Here is a 21,608-nt window from a genome sequence, read left to right as displayed (position 1 = left end):
GCCTGGGGGCACAGGTGAACAACAGCCAGCAAGCAGAGACAAGGAGGGACCTGGGTGAAAAGCCTGAAATGAGACAGGAGTGTGATTCCTCAGGGCCTGGATTACAGAGCTCTGCAGTGCCTGCACTGACCCGTGCACCCCTCTGCCCTGAGTGACCCCTGTGCCCCACGGAGCAGGGGCTGGGCTGCCCACGGTGGGGGAGGCAGCAAGAGGGGCCCTGAGAGCTCTGCTGCCTTTGGGACCTGGCCCTGAGGTGAACTGTGACAGGCTGGAGGTGGCACCAGGGCCAGCAATGCTTCAGATTGAGCAGGAACAGACGCCAAGAGCAAACAGTCTCTTGAATAGTCCCCCCTTTTGGGGGTGCTTTGTCCCTGCTCCCAGTAAATCTCTGGGGTGGCTCAGCCTGGTGCTCCTGGGTGGATTTAACACTAAGGCTGGGGCAGGAGGGATTTTGTCAGGGCTGCTTCTGCAGGCTTCCAGCCTTGTCTCTGGTGATCACCAGCCAGCTGAGGCAACCTGTGTGCCTGGAAACTTCCAGGGGCTGAGCAGCCATGAGCACACCCAGCTGTGTAAGGATCCGTGTGCAATACAACGCACGTGCACCGGGGCTGGGAGGGGGCAGCACCCCGGTTTCTGCAGGGGGAGCAGTCCCACCTGGGCTCAGCACTGTCCCAGGGTCAGGGTGGGTGAGGGGATCCTTGGGCGGGCGTGGGAACGGCCCAAGAACAAAGCCACTCCTATTTTTATCCCGCTTCCCAAGGAAGTGCAGCGAGGGGCTCGCCCTGGCAGCCTGCCAGCCTCCCAGGCGGCCACGGTGGAGCTGCTGGCCAGGCCAGGGATGGCCTCAGCCTCGCCAGGAGCCCTCACACCTCGGCACACAATCACAGAACCCACTGGGCTGGAGGAGAGCCCTGAGTCCAGCCTGTGACCCGACACCACCACCGTGTCACCAGACCCTGGCACAGTGCCACGGGCAGCCTTTCCTTGAACACCCCCAGGGACAGTGACCCCACATCTCCCTGAGCAGCCTGTTCCAAGGTCTGATCACCTGTGCTGTGAAGAAACTCTTCCTGATGTCCAGCATGAACCTCCCCTGGTGCAGCTTAAGACTGTATCCCTCTCATCCTGTCTTTAGCTGCGTGGGAGGAGAGGCTGGGCAGTGCAGCCCCTCACCAACAGGGCAGCCCAGGCTGCTGAGCCCCATCATCATCATCATCATCATCATCCTCATCCTCATCATCATCAGAGGCTGGGCAGTGTGCAGCCCCTCATGGACAGGACAGCCCAGGCTGCTGAGCCCCATCACCATCCTCATCCTCATCATCATCAGAAGCTGGGCAGTGCAGCCCCTCATGGACAGGGCAGCCCAGGCTGCTGAGCCTGAACCCCATCACCATCATCCCCAAACAACCGCACAGACAAACAAAACACCACAACCCCACCAGGCAGATGCACCCACGTTATCATTTTTGCTGTTTCTTTCTGCCCAACATGCACCTTTCCAGAGCCCCCCTGGAGCACTGAGCACGGCTCCATCCTGCAGCCCTGCACGCCCTGGGGCAGGCCTGTCCCCAGCAGGGCTGTGGGGTGTCACAGTGAGCAGAGGGTCCCTGAGGCACAGGGCAGAACTGAACAAGCACTGAGTACCACCACGTCTGGAGAATTACAGGCATAGAGTTAACGAGCACGTGCCAATAGCTGAATTCCCCAGACAATAAAGGGAAGTAGCAGCACACAGTGAGGAAAGGGAGAGAAGAGAGGCTGGAAATCAGTCACCAGAAAACACAGAGAGATGGGACAAACCCTACTGCTTTAGAGGCAATAAGCTCCAGACATCCATCCTTCCTGCACACCCTGCACCAGAAAGAATGTGGAAAACACGTTCACTGTCCTGTGAAACTTTAAACAGTTTAATAAAGGCCAATAGGAGACAAAGCCCATAAAGCAAAGATTGTTATGGCTGGGTGTGTCTCAGCCAAGAGCACAGCTGCTATTTTGGAAACACCCTTTATGGACCATTTCTATGGCATCAGCCCGTTACATATTCATAAACAATTATGCATACTAAACTTTTCCCCAAACTATTTTACATATTCCAAGAACTGTTTAGCATGGCTCCTCCTCGGTTCCAGCTTTTTAGGGCACATGTATTCCTCAGTTGTGCTTCTGGTCCTTTTTATCACCACCTGCAGTTTTGGCCCGGGCCCACAGTGCCTCCAGACGGGGAGTGCTGGTGGCTGGCACATATAGCAGGAGTGCTCATCCTGTGTCCATGGATGTTATCCCTTCCCAGCAGGGAGTTTAACACAAGCACACTGACATCAGCTATTTCACTAAGCTCAATTAACAGCAGAAATACAAACTGCATCTTTACAGCAAAGTTGCTTTAATGCCACACATGTAAAATCCATTTCAATATTCGCGAAAAGCCAACATTACAGCGTGTATCGGCAGCAGTAAGAGCTCCGGGGCCCGGCTCCTGCTCCGAGCAGATTCCAGGCAATGCCGGGCCATTCCCGGGGCTCTCCCCCAGAGCAGTTCCCCTGTTCTGAGCAGTTCCCCGGGCCATTCCCGGTTCCCGTTCTGAGCAGTTCCCCGGACCGTTCCCGGACCATTCCCGGTCCCCGTTCTGAGGAGTTCCCCGGACCGTTCCCGGTCCCTGTTCCGAGCAGTTCCCCGGACCGTTCCCGGTCCCTGTTCCGAGCAGTTCCCCGGGCCGTTCCCGGTCCCTGTTCCGAGCAGTTCCCCGGGCCGTTCCCGGTCCCTGTTCCGAGCAGGTTCCCGGGCCGTTCCCGGGCCGTTCCCGGACCATTCCCAGCCCTGCACGCGCCCGCGCCCGCCCCCGCCCCCGCCCCTCCGCCTCCACGTGGCCGCCTGTCGCGGCCCCGTGACGTCACCGCGCGCGATGACGCAGAGCGGCGAGCGACGGCGGGGCCCGCAGTCGGGGCCGGACATGGCGGCGCGGCCCGGCCCGCGGGAAGATGAATAAGGGCTGGCTGGAGCTGGAGAGCGACCCCGGTGAGCGCGGGCACCGCACCGCGCAGCGGGCAGGGCTGCGGGAGGGCCGAGGCACAGCTCGGGGCGGCGAAGGGGCTCTGAGGGACACGCGGGCGGCGGGGCCTGAGTGGGGGGGACGTGGCGGACGGCTCAGGGAGGCTGCAGGGGCAGGCTGGGGCTGTGGGGGCACGGGTGGGGTTTGAGGGGTGGGACCTGTGGTGCACGCGTGGAGTTTTGGGGGGGCTGGTAAAGTTCGGAGGGGCTGCGGGTATGGGGTGTGCAGGTGCGGTTTTGGGGGGCTGTGGTGGTGCGGGAGCACCGGTGGAATTTGGGCGGTGAGATGTGCGGTGCACGCCTGCAGGAGGGCAGGACAGCGGCTGAAGAGGCCGGCAGGGAGAAACTGGGAGCAGGATGGTCAGGGGTGTCCCCTTCCCGCTGCCCTGGGGGTGGATGCTGTGAATGATGGAGTTGTCTCAGGGATGGGAATTCAGGGCCAACGCTGGTGTTGTCTGAAATGTTGTTTTAATCCTCTGAGTCGCTGTAGTGTGGAATGGGATTGTCCTGTGCAAGGCTGGCAGCTGCTCTCTAGGATGGGGTGGTGAGTTTTTGGGGCTGTGGGTGAGGAAATGTGACCTCTGGAATTATCCTTGTCTCTTGCACTCAGTAAAGGATTCTGTCTGGTGTCAGGGTCCCAGTCACCCCCAGTTTTGCTGCTCTTTCTTCACTTTACTGGTACTTGGAAAAGGCTGAAATCATTCCCCTCCTGGCCTTCATCATGGCAAACAGTCCCAGGACATGGTTTGGATTCCCACAGCTGGGAGGGCAGGTTATTTGCTCGGGGGACAATCTGTCTGGGCAGAGGCAGGGTTTTTGGCTTTGTGGGAGTTTGGATGCAGGGCTGGCAGCTGGGACAGATGTTAGGAGTGACCCATGTGCTGTTCTCAGCTTTCAGCACATCCCAGTAGCTGAATATCTCCCCACTGGCTCTGACTGGGGTGCAATCTCTGTGTGCTTTACTGGTCAGGAAGCGTCAGTGCATCCAGGTTTGGGTGGGGAAGAGAGCCTTGGGGACATCCAGGCTGCTGGCATAGTGTCATGTGAGCTTGTGGACACCAGAATGTGTCCAGCCAAGCCCTATAATGTGGTGTGGGTGTTGGTGTGTTCCAGGAGAGGTGTCAGCAGCAGGGCTGTGCCTTTTGTGGATGCTGAGGTAAAATGAAATGCTGAAATATGCCGGAGAAAAAAGTGGGGTTGGAAGGGACCAGGAAGGTGATGGGGTTTGGTGTAATGGCCTGGCCTCCCACTGGTTGGAAGCATGTTATTTCCACAGCATATTGCTTCTCACTGACAATTTTGTAAGAAATACAATGTTTTCTGCTAAATTAATGAAGACTTTTTGCTCCCAGGAGTTTCCTCCCTGTTTTAATCATTTCAGCTTCGGTGTGGAAGCCCCTTGGGCTCTTCTTAATTGAGTCACATACATCAGGGTCCTTAAATCCATTGCTTACAGGGATGTTTCTCTGGATTTAATCCTTCTTATTGGTATTCCCTGGACTTCCTCCCAGGCTTTCAGCAGCCTTTCTAAGGGAGCTAAAAAAGCAGATTTGTTATTCCAGTCTCGAACTCGCTTCCTCCACATGCAGAGTGACTGCCTGAAAATTGGGCTGACTGCCTTTGCTTCAGCATCAGAGTGGCAGCTGCTGCTCAGTTGCTGATGTCTGATAATCCTTGTTTTCTTGAGGTTGTCTCTGTGTCCCTAGTTATGTCCTCCTGAATTTTGTAGCCACTGGAGACAGGCTGTTGGATTTGGTTCCCCCCAAAGAGACAGGGAGATGAAGATTAGCTTTTTTCAGCCCTTGGACTTCCCTGCAGCCCTGTTGCTGTGATCTGGATTTCCCCTCACTGGCTTTCACTAACATGAACAGAAATTATATTTTTAAAAAATTATCTTGTGATATCTTCAGTCATTTATCTCTCTGGTTACAAGTGTGTGTGTGTCATTTAGGTGCTCCCTGCTGCTGCTGCTCCTTTGGCAGGCCAGCTGCAGTGGGCTCTGACAGGGAAGAGCTGGTTCAGGTTCTCTTGAGGAAAAGGATGGTCAGTGGGGATGGAGGGGTGAAGGTTGTTGGAGCACCTCTGAGCTGGTGTGATCCTGGTGCCACTCTGCTGTGGATTCTCTGGCTGTGCCTTGGCCTGGGACCATGTGGGACTCTCAGGGGATTGTAACAGTGGATTTCTTCTCTGCTCTCTTCAGCCAGAAGTAACCTGTTGGTTTTATTCCTTTCAGGTCTTTTCACACTCCTGGTTGAAGATTTTGGTAAGTCCTAGAAACCTTTCTGAGAAGTCGTTTCTGTGCCTGACATTACCCTGTCCTTTCTAGTGGGCCTTACACCAGCTTCTGTCCTTTGTCTGCAGGGGTCAAGGGAGTGCAGGTAGAGGAGATTTATGATCTGCAGAGCAAATGCCAAGGGTGAGTCAGAGGTTTGAGAGTGTGAGTTGTGCTAAGCAGAGTGGTCTGTGGGCTTGGGAACTCATGGCCAGGTGTTCAGAGGGGCCTGTGTGAGCTTGTTTGGCATGGAGGCCAGAGCTGTGAGTGATGGGCCAGGAGGGCTTCATCAGGTTTGGGGCAGCTGGGGGACATCCTCCAAGGGATTCAACTCCCTCACCGTGAGAGGGGGTGTGGTTGCAGTGTGGGCTTTCTCCCTGTCCTGGTGTTGTGAAAAGGCTTTGAGGCTGTTGCTTCTTAAAAGCCATTGCTGAATGCATCTCAGAAATGAACCCAAGGTAAGTTTAAAAGGAGGGACATTCAGTGGCCAGGCACTGTTCTGCAGTCAGTCAGTCTCCAGAGGGGATTTTCCCATTTCTTTGTTTTCAGCCTCTTAAGACTTGTCAATCCCCAAAGTTTTCAAGCTTGATTGTAGGCTGAGCCTGGAGCATCAGCGCAGGAGTGTCCTCAGTAGTGTCGGGCTGAGGGACTGTGGCAGGGATGGTCACTGCCAGAAAGATGGCACTGGTCGTTCTGCTTTTCCTCTCTCTCTTTACTGTGCTGTGAAACACAAGGTTTCTGATGCTGGGCAGAGCAGCCCCAGTGGTGTGGTTGGTGCAGAGCTCTGCTGCTTTCTCTGTGCAGCCCCGTGTATGGGTTCATCTTCCTGTTCAAGTGGATTGAGGAGCGCCGCTCCCGCCGCAAGGTCTCCACGCTGGTGGATGAGACGTCGGTGATCGACGATGACATCGTCAATAACATGTTCTTTGCTCACCAGGTAGGCTCCAGGCAGGGGGAAACTGTGTGTGGGGTGTCTCCTGTGATACTTCAGGGAAGCCATGTGCCACTGACAGGCTGCACTGATCTTGCTGGTCAGGAGGGCAGCTCCTCTTCCCTGAGCTCCAGGTTGGAGGGAATCCGGTGAGGGCTGAGAGACTGTGGCCTGCATGGTGAGCAGATGCTCATGGGGCATAGTGAGGCTCACTAAGTGATACTGATTTCTCTCTTTCCTGTGAGAGCTGAGGTCAGGTCACTGCTCTCACAAGTGCTGATAGTTCTTGCATCAGTGCTTTCAGTTGTTATAAATACTGAGGGTTATTGAAAGGCTGCCTTGTTCCTGCTGGTTAAGTTGGTCTTTGTGTTGCTCTCTAGCTGATCCCCAATTCCTGTGCCACCCATGCCCTGCTGAGCGTCCTCCTGAACTGCAACAATGTTGACCTGGGCCCCACCTTGAGCCGCATGAAGGATTTCACCAAAGGCTTTAGCCCTGAGGTAGGGGCAGGGTTGGGCAGGGCTGTGCAGGGGTGGCACAGCTGGCTCTGCCTCTTGCTTCCCTCTTGGGGTGATGCTCTTCAAGAGCTGGCTCCTTCCCTGCCTCTGTGGCTGCACACTGCAGCAGGACTGCCTCTTCTCTCTTATATTCCTGCCTTGCCTTGCTCAGAGCCTTGGTCCTCTTTAGGCTGAGTGCAGCTCTGAGGCTTCTGTCATGTTACTCCCTGTAATCAAAGGCCCTCCTCCCTTCAGGCCTGTTGTGAAGTCTGTTTTTCTCCAGCTGTAATTTATTCAGTAAAAATTGTGTGCTTTTTCCATCTGGGACTTTACCTGTAACTCAGAAGAGTAGAGGATGTTCCTGAGGGTTTCTGTCCTGGTCCTGTGGGTAGAGGGACGGAGGGAGTGGGAAGGTGAAGCATTTTATTTGTTCCCTGTCACTTCTCAGCTGCTCTCCTCTCTTGCTGTTGGCTGCAGAGCAAAGGCTATGCCATCGGCAATGCTCCGGAGCTGGCCAAGGCCCACAACAGCCATGCCAGGTGAGTGAGGGTGTCTGCAGCTGCCTCTATCTGGAGGAGGCAAGCTCTCCATGGTCTCTGTCCCTCGCAGGCCAGAGCCACGGCACTTGCCGGAGAAGCAGAACGGGATCAGCGCCGTGCGGACCATGGAGGCTTTCCATTTTGTCAGCTACGTCCCCATCAAGGGACGGCTCTTTGAGCTGGACGGGCTGAAGGTCTATCCCATTGACCACGGTAAGAGCCACCTGTCCCTGCTTGTTGACACAGGTGAATAGCACCCTGAGGTGTCCAAATGTACTGTTTTTCATTGCCTCTTAGTGTTAAGTGGCGTTAGTGTTGGCTCCCAGACTCCAATGGCTCCCAGATTTGTCCTGAGTTTTGACAGCTAATTTTGGAGCCTGTGTGCTGAGGACTGTGCCTAGAAAGCAATTATTTCTAAATGCACTGCTTTTGTTTTTCCATTTTCTTCCCAGTTGCTCATGGCCATAAGGTCCTTCAGCTCTGAAATAACTTAATATAGCAAGGAGAATTTATCTCCTTGCTCTCTCATTGTGCAAAATAACCACTGTGTGTTGAGACAACTGGTCCAAACAGGTCCCACTGAGCTGCCCAGGTTACTTCTCTTACAACTTCTCTTGCAACTTGACCCCTCAGTTCTGTCATTCAGGCAGTTATTTTCCCTGACAGGTTTCTGTCTGTCAGTCCTTTGGTAAGGTACCCACTTCCTGTACCTGGTTTACTTCAGCATGACCTGCTTTGCTAAGTCCAGCTGTGTGTTGTTATCACAGGGCCGTGGGCAGATGATGAGGAATGGACAGACAAAGCCAGGAGAGTGATCATGGAGCGCATTGGCCTGGCCACTGCAGGGTAATGTCCTGGCCCATGGGCCAAGCACTGGCCCCTTGCCATACTTCCCTGGATTATTTGTCCTGTGGTTTCTGAGTGGCAGGTTGTGGAAGTGTGGGTGGAGGTTGCCAATGGAGAGGTACAGGTGCTCTGCCTCTTGCCTTCTCTTGCCTGCAGAGCACGCATTCCCTGTGTGATGCAGAGTCCCTGCAAATGCTGCACAGCTTTAAGAGTGACCTGATTAGGTCTGGGTTAGCTCAAGTCCATAGGAGGAGGAGTGGTGCTTCTGGTCTTGAGCTGGACCTCTTGGATGCTTGGGCATGAGGGTGACTGGCATAGGTTGCCTAAAGATGGAGTCTCCATCTCTGGAGTTATTCAGAAGCTGTCTGGATGTTGTTCTGTGACCAGCTCTAGGTTATCCTGCTGGAGCAGGACCTGGAGCAGATGAATCTCATGGGTCTCTTCCCACCTCAGCTAACCTGTGATTCTGAGAGTGTTTTGTGTGGTAGCTGAAGAAACCTTGTACTGCTTCACTGGCCACTGTGAAATTGACCTGGTTTTGGGGAGAAGCCATGGGTGTGTTGGTGTTAAATGCCTGGGCAGGAGGTGGGGATGGGGCTGTCACGATGATCCTGTGGCTGAGGGCTGCTGCCCTTCCTGCAGGGAGCCATACCACGACATCCGCTTCAACCTGATGGCCGTGGTGCCTGACCGGAGGATGAAGTACGAGTCCAAGCTGCACATCCTGAAGATGAACCGCCAGACTGTGCTGGAGGCCTTGCAGCAGGTAGGACAGCCCAGGCCCTGAGGGAGTGCAAGGCTGCTGGGGGAATAGGCTTTTTCAGGGCATCTACCTGAGCCCTGGTGTTAGGGGTTTTGTTTGGCCTTGGGAAAAATCTTGTGGGAAGAGGACATAGCCAGCCTCACTGCTTGGCCATTGCTGCTCACCTGGGAGGTGGTTTGCCTGTGTCTCTTGTTACCTGGGCACTTGGTGTTGGCTCACCCTCATGAGCTCTGCAGTGCTTGAGCGGGAAGGATGTGGTTTGGGTCATTGCTGATCCAGCATGCAGCTTCTATGTCATTTGCTTTAAAGCTTATCCGAGTAACTCAGCCTGAGCTGATCCAGACCCAGAAGTCTCAGGAGTCTCAGCCTGGTGAAGAGGCAAAGCCAGCCAGCAGCAAGACCGTGACTCCAGAGAGCACACATCCAGGTAGGGCCTTGTACCAGCAGTGTTGCCAGCCTGGCCCGCCATGGAGTGAGCACAGGGTGGTGACAACAGCTGGCTGACCTGGGACATTGGGCAGTTTTATTGTCTGCTTCACTTTCTTTTCTGTGAGCCCTGGCCCATGTGCACTGTGCTGGGGTATGGTGATGCCTGTGTGTCTGAGGGTGTGTTGTAGGATGTGAAGTTTGAAAAGTGGGAGGACTGGAACCTGGGGACACCAGTGACAGATGGAGGTGGTTGTGGTGGTCTGGGAGAGTGTTAGAGCTCTTCTCTCACCTGGTTGAATAAGAGCTGGTAGGGGACATGGAGTAAAAGGTGACAGTGCTGATGATGAAAGGCTGTGCTGTGCTTGTGTGGCAGATGGCACCGATGAAGCCACCAGCCAGGGCCACCCCACAGCCACACAGAGCCCACCCAGCAAATCCAAACCAGTGCCAAAGACAGCAGTGAGCGGCATCAACGGGGCCCCTCCAGCAAACCCCAACCCCATTGTGCAGAGACTGCCAGCCTTCCTGGATAACCACAACTATGCCAAGTCCCCCATGCAGGTAGGCTGGAGCACCAGGCTAGCAGCACAGCTGATTCAAGCTGAGCTCTTTGCCTGCAGTCCCTCCCCTCTGTGGGACCACACCTGTCAGCTGCCCTAAGCCTGGCCCTGCCTTGCAGCCAGCCTGGGGAGGGGAGAGGGTATATAAAGACTGACCTGACAAAGGAGGTTTACCTTAATGTGGGTAAACTGAACAAGAATGGGGAAGGGTCCCTGTTTCCTCTCAAAAGAACCAAGTCCTGGTGTTGGGCTGGACCAAGGACGAGTCCACTGGGTTCTTCCTCCTTGCCCTGCTGCCAGCAGGCCTTCAGCAGTGGTGTGTTGCAGGAGGAGGAAGACCTTGCGGCAGGAGTGGGTCGCAACCGGGTCCCAGTCCGACAGCACCAGCAGTACTCGGATGATGAGGATGACTATGATGATGATGATGAGGAGGAAGTTCGTAACACCAACTCAGCCATCAGGTGACAGCTTGAGCTGTGGGTGGGGGGCTGGGAGCTGACATTTGCAGAACCATGAGCGAGGACTTCCCTAACCTCCTTCCTTAGATCTTGCTAGTTCCGTTCTTCTCTTCACCTGCCATTTTACTTTTCACTCACTGGGTTTTGTAAAGTCCTTCTGTAGCTCTTTACAGCCAACTCTGTATTTCAGCTGCCCTGAGAGTAACTGTGTATTGGCAGCAGACTTTGGGGCTTTGAGGAACGTTGGTTCCACAGTGCTGATTGCCAGTTCAGCTCCTGGTGACAGTGTTGGTGTGCTTAGACTGCTTCTGAGGCCAGGAAGTTGGGGTCACAGCAAGGGAGCATTGGGGGCTTTGGAAGAAGAGCGGGGGGTACACAGCACCCTGTGCCCCCCAGCAGTGTAGGGATCCCTGGGGCTGAGTGGCTCAGTGGTGCTGAGGTGCTGCAAGAGAAGCCGGTGGTGCTGGGGGTGGTGTTGAAGTATTTCCGACCTTGTTTCATCCAGGCAGGCAGCCTGGACTGCTGAGCACAGAGCTGGCAGTGTCCATGGTGGGCCCCCACCTCTTTCCACCAGCTATTCACCTTCCCTGGGCAGGTACAAGAGGAAAGGGCAAGTGAAGCAAGAGCACGTGGCAGGGGCCGCAGATGGCCAGCTCTCTGTCCTGCAGCCCAACACCATCAACGTCCTGGCTGAGAAGCTGAAGGAATCTCAAAAGGATCTCTCCATCCCCCTGTCCATCAAGACGAGCGGCGGGGGTGCCGCCGTGGCAGTGGTCACGCACTCCCAGCCCTCCCCCACGCCCAGCAACGAAAGCACAGACACGGCCTCCGAGATCGGCAGCGCCTTCAACTCGCCGCTGCGCTCCCCCATCCGCTCGGCCAACCCCACGCGCCCCTCCAGCCCCGTCACCTCGCACATCTCCAAGGTGCTGTTCGGCGAGGAGGACGGGCTGCTGCGCCTCGACTGCATGCGCTACAACCGCGCTGTCAGGGACCTGGGGCCCATCGTCAGCTCTGGCCTGCTGCACCTCACTGAGGACGGCGTGTTCTGCCCGCTGGCTGCTGCAGGTGAGTGCCTGCTGTAGGGGGGTGCTGTCTTGCCTGGGGTGACAGGACAGTGTCCTTTGACTTCGGGGGTGGATACCACTCCTTTGTGGTGGCTCCTAATGCTTCCTTCCCCTGTGTGTAGATGGGAAAAGCTCCCCCTCTTCCATCAAACCCGGTGAAGAGGCCCCGGTTGCGATCAAACTGGAGGAGAAGGAGGGCAGTGAGGCCAGTGACAGCAAAGAGAAGGTGGGACTTGGCAGGACCAGTGATCACCCTGGGGGGGAAAAGTATTCTCCCAAGGTGAGTTTTGTGCTGCGACAGCCCTGGGAACGTGGAGCTCACCCGGAGGCGCAGCAGCGCTGGCAGTGAATGAACTGCATGTGCACGGTGTCCCCTCGCGTGTCGTCGCAGCCGTGCCTCGAGGCACAGGGCAGTGCAGGTTTTGTGCCTTGCGTCATCTCGGGGACCTTTGCCTTCGTAGTGGGCACAGACCCTGTCTCTGCAGCTGAGATATTCAGCTTGCTGTGCTCTCTTCTGGGCCAGGAGCTGGTGAGACCCTGCAGCCCAAGTCCCAGCCCGCTGGTAACTTCACAGCCTGTCTGTGCCCTCCAGCTAGGAGCACCACCAAGTTCAGGCAGCACAAGGGCACCAAGGGCTGCCTGGAGGAGAGCTGGGTAGAAACTGCTATTCCAAAGGGAAGTCTTCAGGTTTTGTTTTTGAGGGGGAGCAGGCCCTGGGGGTGGGGGGTGGATTCTGGCACACAGGCAGCCCTTCCCCTGTCCCAAAACTTTGGAGCTGGAGCAGAACACACCTCCCCTGGGATTAGCCAGAGTGAATTCCCTTCAATGAACTGATCTCGTTGTTTTCCCCGGGCGAGTGTTTTTTCCTTTGATGAATCATCCCTCTCCTAACACAGAGATGAGCACCTGCCAGCTCACCCTGCTGGCTCCTGGACTGTGGCTGGGTCTGTGCTCATGTTTGGTCTGCTTGATCCCGGTAGGAGCTGCTGGCACTGCTCAAGTGTGTGGAGGCAGAGATTGCAAACTACGAGGCCTGCCTGAAGGAGGAGGTAGAGAAGAGGAAGAAATTCAAGGTGTGCTGCTGGCTTGTTTGCACTGCTGATTTAGCTGCCCAAAGGCTTTTGTCTGAGGTGGTTTTATGTAAAAATGGAGGGAGAGTGGTTTCAGCTGAGAATGGCGATGAGGAGCGTTCAGAGTTTCTTCCCTGTTACCAAATAGCCCAGTGGGGCAGAGCTGTTACCAGGACAGACCACAACCCCGGGCCAGCACTGGCAGCCTGTGGAAGGGTGACACAGTGCTGGGATGAACATCAGCACTGATAGGAGGCAGGGGAGAGTCACCAGAGATACCTCCCCTGCTCACCTTCACCTCTTCTGAGCTGTTCTTTGTGGAACATGCTGGCATCTGAAGTGGGATGGAGATAGTCCCAGTTGTGCACTGACCCAAGATAGGCTGGGAGGTGGGTCCCTTCCTGCTTCAGTCTCCCTAGTCTGTGGGCTGGGCCAGGCATGCCAGTTTTTTGTTCCCTATTAACCTTGAACTCTCCCTTCTTTCTGCCCCCTGCTTGTGGATTATTTGTGGATTTGTCTCTTTGTAGATCGATGACCAGAGGAGAACCCACAACTATGATGAGTTCATTTGTACCTTCATATCCATGCTGGCCCAGGAAGGTGAGCTGAGCTCATGGGGCAGAGGATTTGGGGCACTGAGTGTGATGGAGCAGCTGGGCGCCTGGGCTGCTCACCTTGCCTGCCTCCCTGTTTAGGCCAGGCCTGGGGCACAGGCTGACACTCCATCTGGGGAGCCACAGATTTCTGCTTTCTCCTTCTACTTTATAGTCTTGAGAGGTGCCCATTGATGGCTTTTGAATGAGAGAGGCAGGGCTGCCCTCTGGCATGGGTAATGCCAGCACTCCAGGCCCATGTGTGTGCTCTCCCTGCAGGCATGCTGGCCAGCCTGGTGGAGCAGAACATCTCGGTGCGCCGGCGGCAGGGAGTCAGCATCGGCCGCCTGCACAAGCAGAGGAAGCCGGACCGCCGGAAACGCTCCCGCCCCTACAAAGCCAAGCGCCAGTAGCCAGGGAGCCAAGGCTGGGAAACAGCAGTTGGGCTTTGTGGCTTTGGGCACTGGCACTTGGATCTATGTTACCTTTTGCCCAAGGAAGAGGGACCACAGTGACAAGCCCTCTGCCCAGGTGGAGCCTGGGGACAAAGGGAAATCGGGTTTTTCTCTGCGCCTAAGCTGTGAAAGGCAAGAACCTGTCTGGAGGAGTCCCTGCAGCAGAAGGGAGTCTGGAGTGCTCAGCTGCCTGACCATGCCATGGCAGCAGCCAGACATTGTCACCTCTGTCTCAGCGCCCTGGCTGAGGACTGTGACCAGAGGGAAAGAGCCCACCCAGCTGGGGATGGGTCTGGCTTGTGGGAACGCTGGCAATGCCCATGTGAGGCTGTGCTGGCCGCAGCTGGCTGTGGCTTGTGTCCTCCTGTGTCCAGGCCTTCAGCTCTGTGCTTCCCTGGGATGTTCATGTTTTTTATCCTTCTCCCTCCTTTCCCCAAACTGATTTTTGGTCCTGACCCAGACTCTAGCCATTCTTAGCAAGGTGGCTCCAGGACAGAGCCACTTCTGCGCCCACCCCACACTGCACTGCCCAGTGCCCCGTGCTGGCTGAGCCTCTGGGGATGGTGACACCTTCCCCCTGTAGCTTGGCTCCCCAGAGGGCCATGGCAGCTCTGTTGCTGGATGAGGGTGGGTAGGCTCATCTGTGGAGCTGGGCCTTGGCCCCAGCCCTCTGTGGCAGTGCTGGGAGTGGCCTGTGCCTCTTGCTGCCCTGGCTGCTCTCCTTGGGACCAGCTCTGTGGCCTTGGCAACGCCTATGGGTCACACAGCATTGCAGCAGGCCCAGGCCCCAGAGAAACCCTGTGAATTGTGAACAGACCAGGTGCATATAGTGGTCTTGGAGGTGCTGGGCATGGCACGAGGGTGGACTCTGGCTGTGGCTTGGTAAAGCCTCTTGGCAGGGGAAGATGTGGCTCGTTGCTGTAAGGGTGGAGGCGGGATGGGGCAGCAGCAGAGGGAGCCCACATCTCTTCCCCCTGGCTGGCTCCTGCCAGCCCCCAGGAGCCTGGCAGAAATCTGAGATATCAGATGTGAGCACTGCTCCCCAGCACTGTCCTGGGGTGGAGCTGCCATAGGAGAGGACTGAATTTTTTTCAATATGTGTGCAGATCTTGGCTATGAAACAGTTCTTTTGGTATTTGTTGAAGGAAAGAAAATCCTTCTGTCTCTTGCTGTGTCTAATATCAAGTGCTGTAAATAATGGATCTGTCTGAAGGAATAAAGCTATCCTGTAATGGCCAGCCATGGAAGAGGTGTGTGAGGGAAGGGGGTGGGGGGCAGTGGGGCTGGGAGCACCATCTGCCAGCTCCAGACCCTGTTATCCCTGCTGGCAGCTCTTCTCTGGTGTAGAGATTTGAAGTAATCGTGGGGAGTGCAACAATACCAGACTCCATTTATTGTCACACCTCAACAGGGGAAGGGCAGAACTCACCTCAACAGAAGGAGGGCAGGAAGAGAGGGGGGCAGCAGCCCAGCTCAGGCCCTCAGCAGCAGCAGGTTCCTGGGCTGGCTCACTGCATTTTCAGGCTAAAAGTCCAGAGCACAGATCAAGGCTGTCCCCCGTTTGATCCAGTGCTTCTCTGGCTTGTCCGTAGGGATCTCCACAGCAATCACGTAGTTGGTGGAGTGGCCCGTTGTTGACAATGTGCCTGTAATAGGAGAAGCAAGGGTGAGAGGGTGGTGCTGCTGCACAGTGACCCCATCCAGGAGCCCTTGTCCCCATGCTAAGCCAGGTGACTGGCTGAGCAGGGCTGGGGGAAGCAGGCTTGTGGGCTTGAGCGGAGCCTGCCTGTGGGCACTGCTGCAGAGCCAAGGTGCCTTGCTGCTCCATCTCCTCAACCGCAGCAGGAGCAATCTTTTCTCCCTGGCTGGCCCCTGCCAACAGTGCCTTCTCCATGCCCATGTATGGCAGGAGGAACTCCCTACTGCCCCTCCTAGCTGCTCCTGCAGCTGCCCTGCTTCTGGAAGTCTGCCTTTAGGGCACCTACCTGCACGAGTGAGAGTCTTATAGATGGGGCACAGGTAGGAGCCGGATTCTGGAGGCTTGCGGTTGGCGACAGGCAGCAGCCAGATGACAGCCATGTCCGTGTAGAGCTCCTTGGGGCGTGACTCCGCCAGCTTACCCGCAGCGGCGTCCCAGCGGGCGCCCTCCAGGAACAAGCCGTGGATGTAGCAGCCCACGTTGGGCTGCTGCGTCAGCTCCTTCACCGACTCCTTCATGACCTGCCATGGGGAGGGGCCGCCGGGCCCTCGCTCAAGGCGTGTCCCTGGCAGCTCAGCCCCAAGAAACCTCTTAAGCAGCTCTTAGTTAAGCTAGCGCTGCCGAAAGAGAGCGTGCCACAGCTCTCAGAGGGGCAGCCTGGGACAGAGCTGGTGGAGGGGGATGTGAGCAGGTCTGGAAGCAGAAGCCTCTGCCAGCCTTGGGGAGGCGTCTGGCAATGTGGGTGGGTAGATCTATCCAAGCACAAAGAGGCTGATGGAGCCATAGGCAGCTGGTTAGCCTGGTGGCTTCATCTCTTGGGCAGGTCAGGGCCTTTGTGACTTTCTAACAGGAGATTCCAAATAAATTCAGACTCCACCTGATTTACTGACCTGGAAGCTAAACGAGATAGTGTCAATGGAGATGACAGACTTCCTGGCAAAGTTCTGCAGTGTCCCGGTGAGGAAGGCTTGGGGGAAGAAGAATCCACTGATCCAGAACACAGAGGGAATCCCATGGCTGATCCAGTTCTGCAGGAATTCAATCCGCTGCACCAAGTCGTTCACCCACGATGCCAACGGCTTCAGGGACGGATAGGCCTGTGGGGCACCACAGAGGGAGGTGCTGAATGCAGTCAAGGACAGCCTAGACCTTGTGCCTCAGCTGCCCAGAGCCCAGGGCCTGGGAACCACTGGGAGCTGCACTAGGCAGGAGACACCTCCATGCCAGGGGACCAAGAGCCAGCTCCATGGGAGACAGCCCAGTCCAGCAGCAGCTGGTTTGGGTGAGCTCTGGCAGCAGCTAGGCTGGCTGGGGCACATACCTTGGCATTCCATATTTCAGGAACAGTGTTGTTGTACAAACTGCTGGCCATCAGCTCTAGCCGAGAGGACATCACAACCAGGCCCTTGAGAGCTTTCAGCAAATCTTTCAGACTTGAGGCAACCTCCTCCAGGAGCTTGTTGTACCTGCAGAGAAAGGGCAGAGGGAGCAGAGTGACTCAGTGCAGCAGTTAACCCACTGCCTGCCCAGAGGGCGTGTGGATCTTTATACACAAGTGAAGCTCCTCATGTAACTCCCAGCCCCAATCCTCTTCAACAGGGTCTCACAGCTGCTCCCCCAGCCCCAAACTGCTGACTGTTACAGATGGAGACAGAATCAGCCAAAGGTCCTGGCTGGGACAACACAGTGTGACTGCCAGCCCCACTGTTGTGCTCAGTACTGAGGTTCCCCAAAGGTGGGTAGCAGCAGGGGCCTGCACATCTCTGCTGTTCCCTAGGACATGATCCCACAGGAGTTTTACCTGATCACCTCCTGCACCAGCACTGTGTTCATGGATTCTTCATAGAGCAGCGGGTATTTCTCAATCACTTCCTGCAGATTCATGGGGTCAGGCAGCTTTGCCAGGATGTCCTTGGAGGTCTCCTCCACAATCTGGAAGGAAAGCAGCAAGTGGCAGAATCCTTCTAATCCAGCCCCATGGCTGCTGGGAAGGGGGAGAGCTAACGCTGGCACAGCAGTGCCATCGCTAGCACCCAGCAGGCAGGGTGGCACCTGCTGAGAGCTGGTGCTTGTGGTCACTGCCCACACTGGACACTGGCTGCCAGAGCACTGTCAGGACTGGGGCACCCACCTCTTCCCTGCTGCGGCCTCCCAGTGAGATGGTCTTGGGCTGCAGCTGTGCAATGGCCCCCAGCAGTGCAAAGGTCTCGTTCTGAGCGAAGGTGATGTCGGCATTGTCATGTAAACCAAAGAGCTCCGGGCTGTCATTTAGAGGCAGGCCTTTGACATATTGGAGGTAGCCCTGGAGAGGAATCCACAAAGACTCTGAAACCAAGACCAGCTGAAAATCCCTAGGTTCTTACAAACATATTCCCCCTGGGACCTGAAAATGCAGTGGGTTTCAGAGAGGGGAAATCCCCTTTGCACTGTGACAATCCCCCTGGATCTATGAGCTGCAATTTGTGACTTGAGTACTTACATTGAGGTCAGAAGAGGTACTGATCTGCTTGTAGATACCTGATTCTGAATAGGCAAAGTCAGGACTTAAAACCTCAGGTTTGTAGAAATCTTCCAAAATGCTCATGATGCAGCGCCGGTCCCAGTCGTCGGTCACGCGGCCGCCGTAGTTGATCTCCCCAGCTGTGTATTTCAGAACCTGCAAGAGACCCCACCATGGTTCTCATCCATGTCTGCATCATGAGCCTGTTCCCTCACAGGAGGGGCAGCTCTCACCTTGTAGGGAATTTCTGCATATTCATTCAAGAACATTTGCAGCTGACTGATACAGATGCGGAGGTCTCCGTCTGTGAACTCATAGGGGATATTGAACCCCAGAGGCCCAAACTTTCTCCTCTCCAGCATGTTCCCATGGAAGAAGCAAAGTGACAGCAACAAGGATTTAAACTCTGTGACCTGTGGGAAACAGGGAGAGTTGCTCAGCTTGGGAGGAGACATCCTTGGAGGGAGCTGGGTCCTGCTGGGACCTGGCAGAGCAAATGTGCCAATTCATGTGCCAACTGGAGCTTGGAGAGGGGGAAACCTCAGTCACTGGTGCTGTGCTGGGGAAGGCCATGGCTCATTCCTTGCTTAAAGAGAGCTGGAAGTGCCTTATGCCAGGCCTACAAAATACTGTTGCTTCTGTTTCCCAAAGTAAAACTTCCAAGTGTCTCTTGGATGGATGGATGGATGGATGGATGGATGTGAGTTTATGAGAAACACCTCCTTTAGCACATGGATTCTCTAATGGGGAAGAAGATCTGTGTTTGGAGAGGAGCTTTCCAGGCGGAAAGCATACATTGGAGCAGGCACAGAATAGGGACAGCAAGCCAAAGCATAATCTGTGCCTTACCTTGGAGCAAGAATTCAAGAAGTCATCACTGAAACTAATATAGGACTTGAGCAGGTTGGCCTTGACCCCACGGGGGGGCTCAATGGTCATCTTGGAGCCATTCTGGAGAATGGACACAGGGAAGTGGTTGCTTGGTAGACTGGTGAGCCACAAGCGAAAGTCCGGATGCACCTGGGGGTCCAGAAGGCAGCAAGTGCTCAGAGGGTGCAGGCACAGCCCCTGCAGCTGCCCCTGCACTGATCCTCTGGTTCTATAAGGAGCCTATGGATGGGTCTGAACTACAGCAGGGCTCCTCCCAGGCTCCAGCCTCCTGCCTGCTATCCTCAGAGTGGGCACCTGCTCAGCTGAACATCTCACCTTGCTGGGGTCAATGGCCTCAATGAGTCTCTCCAGTGAAGGCATCCAGCTGGGGGCCAGGTGGCAGTTCTGGAAGAAGACCCAGTTGCCCTGCTCCATGGCACTGTTCAACATGGCTTCAGCACGGGGGCCCTGCAGAGGCAGAAGGGGAGAGCTCAGAGACCCTTCCCATGGCACGCTGTGCTCTGCTGGAGCAGGACAGGGAGGCAGCTCCCTGGAGCTGGCTGGAAGGACCTCTGTCCAGAGCTATGGCCTGGCTTTGCTCCCATGGCTCAGCTGGATCTTTGCTGTTTGATGGCACAGCAACATTTTTCTACAGCTTTTACAAGCCTGTGAGGGAGGGTGGAGGGAGTAGAAGGACCGCAGATGGATTTGGGAAGTTAGAAGGCACAGTAGTGCAAGCTGCTGCAGCTCCCACCCTAAGGGGGTAGAAGCAGAAGGTTGGTGAGTAAGGGTCCTGGGGCATGAGGGTATTTTCATAGTGCTGCAAGTGTTTGACCTACTTGGAGTGTGGTGAGGTTGAGAGGAGTGCCAGGACACTATTGTTCCAGGAATGCACTGACAGCTCACCTGTCCTTGACCCAGAGAAATGGCAGAGAGCTTTTGTGTGAACTTCATTTCTTCAGCAAACTTGTAGAGGTCGGCAGCAGGGTCAGTGCCTGGGGACAGCACGAACACCAGGGGGGTGGTGGCAGTGGAGTCCTTAAACACGACTGAGAGGTCAGTGGTCTGCAAGAGAGAGCTGGTTAGAGTGGAGAGGCTGTAGTGGAACAAACCTCAGCACCTCCTCAACCTTCCTGGCCTCCAGCTCTCCTCCAAGGCTCCAGTGTCCTCTTGGGTGCCAAGGCCAGGAACATGATCAGTGAGAACCACGTACAGCTCTCCTCTGCATGGTCAGGCCATGAACCACTCTTCCATTTGTCATTCAAACTCTTCCTTTGTACACCTGCAGTATCTGCCCCCTCCTGGTGAGGTTTAACTGGTGGGCATCAGAAATGCTATCCCTCATCCGAGACATAGGTATTTCCCCAGCTGTGGGAGGAACACTGTGGCTGTAGAGGGCCACCTCACTGCAACTGGGGGCCCATTTAGCACAAGCCTGAGGCCTCTTGCTCCATTCCTGTCCCCACCAGCACCTGCCCTTGGCTGGTTACCTGCGGCTCAATGAAGCGCTGGTCCAGGTTCTGCACCACGAAGTCCTGCATGGCGTTGGTGACCTTGTCTCCACGCAGACACCGCAGGACCAGCAGCTTCTGGAAGGCATCAAGCTCATCTTCCCACTTCCCAGGCAAAGGCTCTCTGCAAAGCAATTAGGTGCATTTTGGGGGGATGTGCCAGATCTCACACTCCATGAGAAGTACCCAAGTTGTCTGCAGCAGCCAGTGGGGCTTCATAAGGGACAAGGACCTTCCAGTCCCTTGGCTGAGATTGTTGCCTGTAGCTCTGAAACCATCAGCAGGCAAGCTGCTTCCACCGGGGAAGCAGCAAATACTGCTGGGATAAGGCATTGGGATAAGGCTCTGCCTTGGGCAATGGTCACCCCTGAGGAAACAAGGCAGTGCCTCATCCTCTCCCTTGCCTGGCACTGTACTGGGAGCAGAGCTGGCACTGTGGCTGTATCAGCTCCTCTTGCTCTTCCAGGGATGTCATGGGCAGTAGACCTAAGCTGACAAAGCAGGGGACACTTGCCTGTGAGGGCTCTGGCTGTCAAAAATGGTCCTGAACCCTTCAAGGCTATTTGCAAAATCATTGTCAAAGCCAGAGAAATTCTTCAAGCTGCTCAAGGCCAGGATGTCTCCCCATGCTCTCTCATTCAGCCAGGCTGGAGCTGGGTTGTCCTTCATCTCCTTTATGGCCCCTCCTGACAGCAGGTACCGCCACTCATCCTGGGAACAGGATAGGATTTGGTCATGGATAATAGCCTACCCACCTGAGCCCATGGCACAGGGTGCCATATCCAATTAAAATCCCATAGTATCCTTCTGGCTGCTCTCCTGCCAGGTGTGTGTGTGTGAAGGAGTAGCTTAGCTGGAGGGTCTGGTGAGATCAACATAGTGACTGCTCAGCTGCCACTCTCTGCTAACCCTTCCTGCTCCCTCTGAACTCATTAACCTTTGCAGCAGTCAGGCAGCAAACTGCAAAAGCTGCAGGAGATTCAGGCAGCTCTGCACGTAGACACAGAGAACAGTTGGAAAGCTGAATAAAGACAGAGGCCCTGTGTTTGTCCAGCAGGCTGCCAAGCCTGTCACTTACCCCAGGGATCAAGGCTTCTTTCCCACCCAGCACACAGTTCTGGGGGCTGAACAGGCTGTGCCTGAGCTGCCCTGATGGGATCCCCTCAAGGACTGAGGTGACTTGCTCACCATATTGATCTTGCCCTCATTCATCAGGATCCGGGCGCTGACCAGGAAGGCAAACATGAGCTTGTGCTTCTCGAAGAGGCTGCGGCACACGTTGCAGTACAGACTGAAGGTGATGTAGTTGTTGATGTTCTTCACCCGCTCCGTCACCTCGTCTGAAAAAAAGGCAACAACCAGACAAGGATGGCAGGTGCCATGGGGGATGTGGAGGGTGCCCTCCATGTCACCTCTGGGCTCCTGGTCACAGTGGCACACCCACACCCTGCCCAGGAAGGACAGATGCTGCTCTCACACGCAGACTGGGTGCAGATG

General features: G+C 55.6%; 2 protein-coding genes across 3 annotated transcripts in view; one reads left to right on the top strand and one right to left on the bottom strand.

Moving 5' to 3' along the window:
- The first annotated feature begins 2,932 nt into the window (after positions 1–2,932).
- BAP1 (BRCA1 associated deubiquitinase 1) lies at positions 2,933–14,756 on the top strand. 2 transcript variants are annotated; one of them, XM_084214492.1, is made up of 17 exons: positions 2,933–3,018; positions 5,285–5,314; positions 5,413–5,467; positions 6,128–6,260; positions 6,635–6,754; positions 7,229–7,290; positions 7,361–7,503; positions 8,058–8,136; positions 8,779–8,902; positions 9,209–9,326; positions 9,702–9,889; positions 10,216–10,349; positions 10,942–11,414; positions 11,536–11,639; positions 12,394–12,486; positions 13,011–13,083; positions 13,356–14,756. In XM_084214492.1, the coding sequence occupies exons 1-17, from the start codon at positions 2,982–2,984 to the stop codon at positions 13,487–13,489; spliced, it is 2,100 nt and encodes a 699-aa protein (XP_084070618.1). In that variant the 5' UTR covers positions 2,933–2,981; the 3' UTR covers positions 13,490–14,756. The 2 variants fall into 2 exon arrangements, with proteins under 2 accessions (XP_084070618.1, XP_084070617.1); XM_084214491.1 differs by having other exon boundaries at positions 11,536–11,693.
- Positions 14,757–15,055: 299 nt separating this feature from the next.
- The window catches only part of DNAH1 (dynein axonemal heavy chain 1), a gene marked incomplete at both ends in the record, with an annotated part of 67,447 nt that continues 60,894 nt past the window's right edge, over positions 15,056–21,608 (bottom strand). The window contains 14 exons of the mRNA XM_084214549.1: positions 15,056–15,177; positions 15,517–15,751; positions 16,121–16,327; positions 16,552–16,696; positions 17,032–17,162; positions 17,362–17,532; positions 17,710–17,886; positions 17,964–18,143; positions 18,580–18,750; positions 18,937–19,068; positions 19,507–19,665; positions 20,091–20,231; positions 20,622–20,822; positions 21,300–21,451. Of these exons, the coding sequence (XP_084070675.1) occupies positions 15,056–15,177; positions 15,517–15,751; positions 16,121–16,327; positions 16,552–16,696; positions 17,032–17,162; positions 17,362–17,532; positions 17,710–17,886; positions 17,964–18,143; positions 18,580–18,750; positions 18,937–19,068; positions 19,507–19,665; positions 20,091–20,231; positions 20,622–20,822; positions 21,300–21,451 (2,324 nt within the window). The remainder of the gene's footprint in view (positions 15,178–15,516; positions 15,752–16,120; positions 16,328–16,551; positions 16,697–17,031; positions 17,163–17,361; positions 17,533–17,709; positions 17,887–17,963; positions 18,144–18,579; positions 18,751–18,936; positions 19,069–19,506; positions 19,666–20,090; positions 20,232–20,621; positions 20,823–21,299; positions 21,452–21,608) is intronic.

The sequence above is a fragment of the Fringilla coelebs genome (genome assembly GCF_963513975.1).
Source record: "Fringilla coelebs genome assembly, chromosome: 13".
Taxonomy (NCBI): domain Eukaryota; kingdom Metazoa; phylum Chordata; class Aves; order Passeriformes; family Fringillidae; genus Fringilla; species Fringilla coelebs.
Note: the sequence above shows the minus strand (reverse complement) of the source record. Positions and strands in the feature narration are given on the sequence as shown.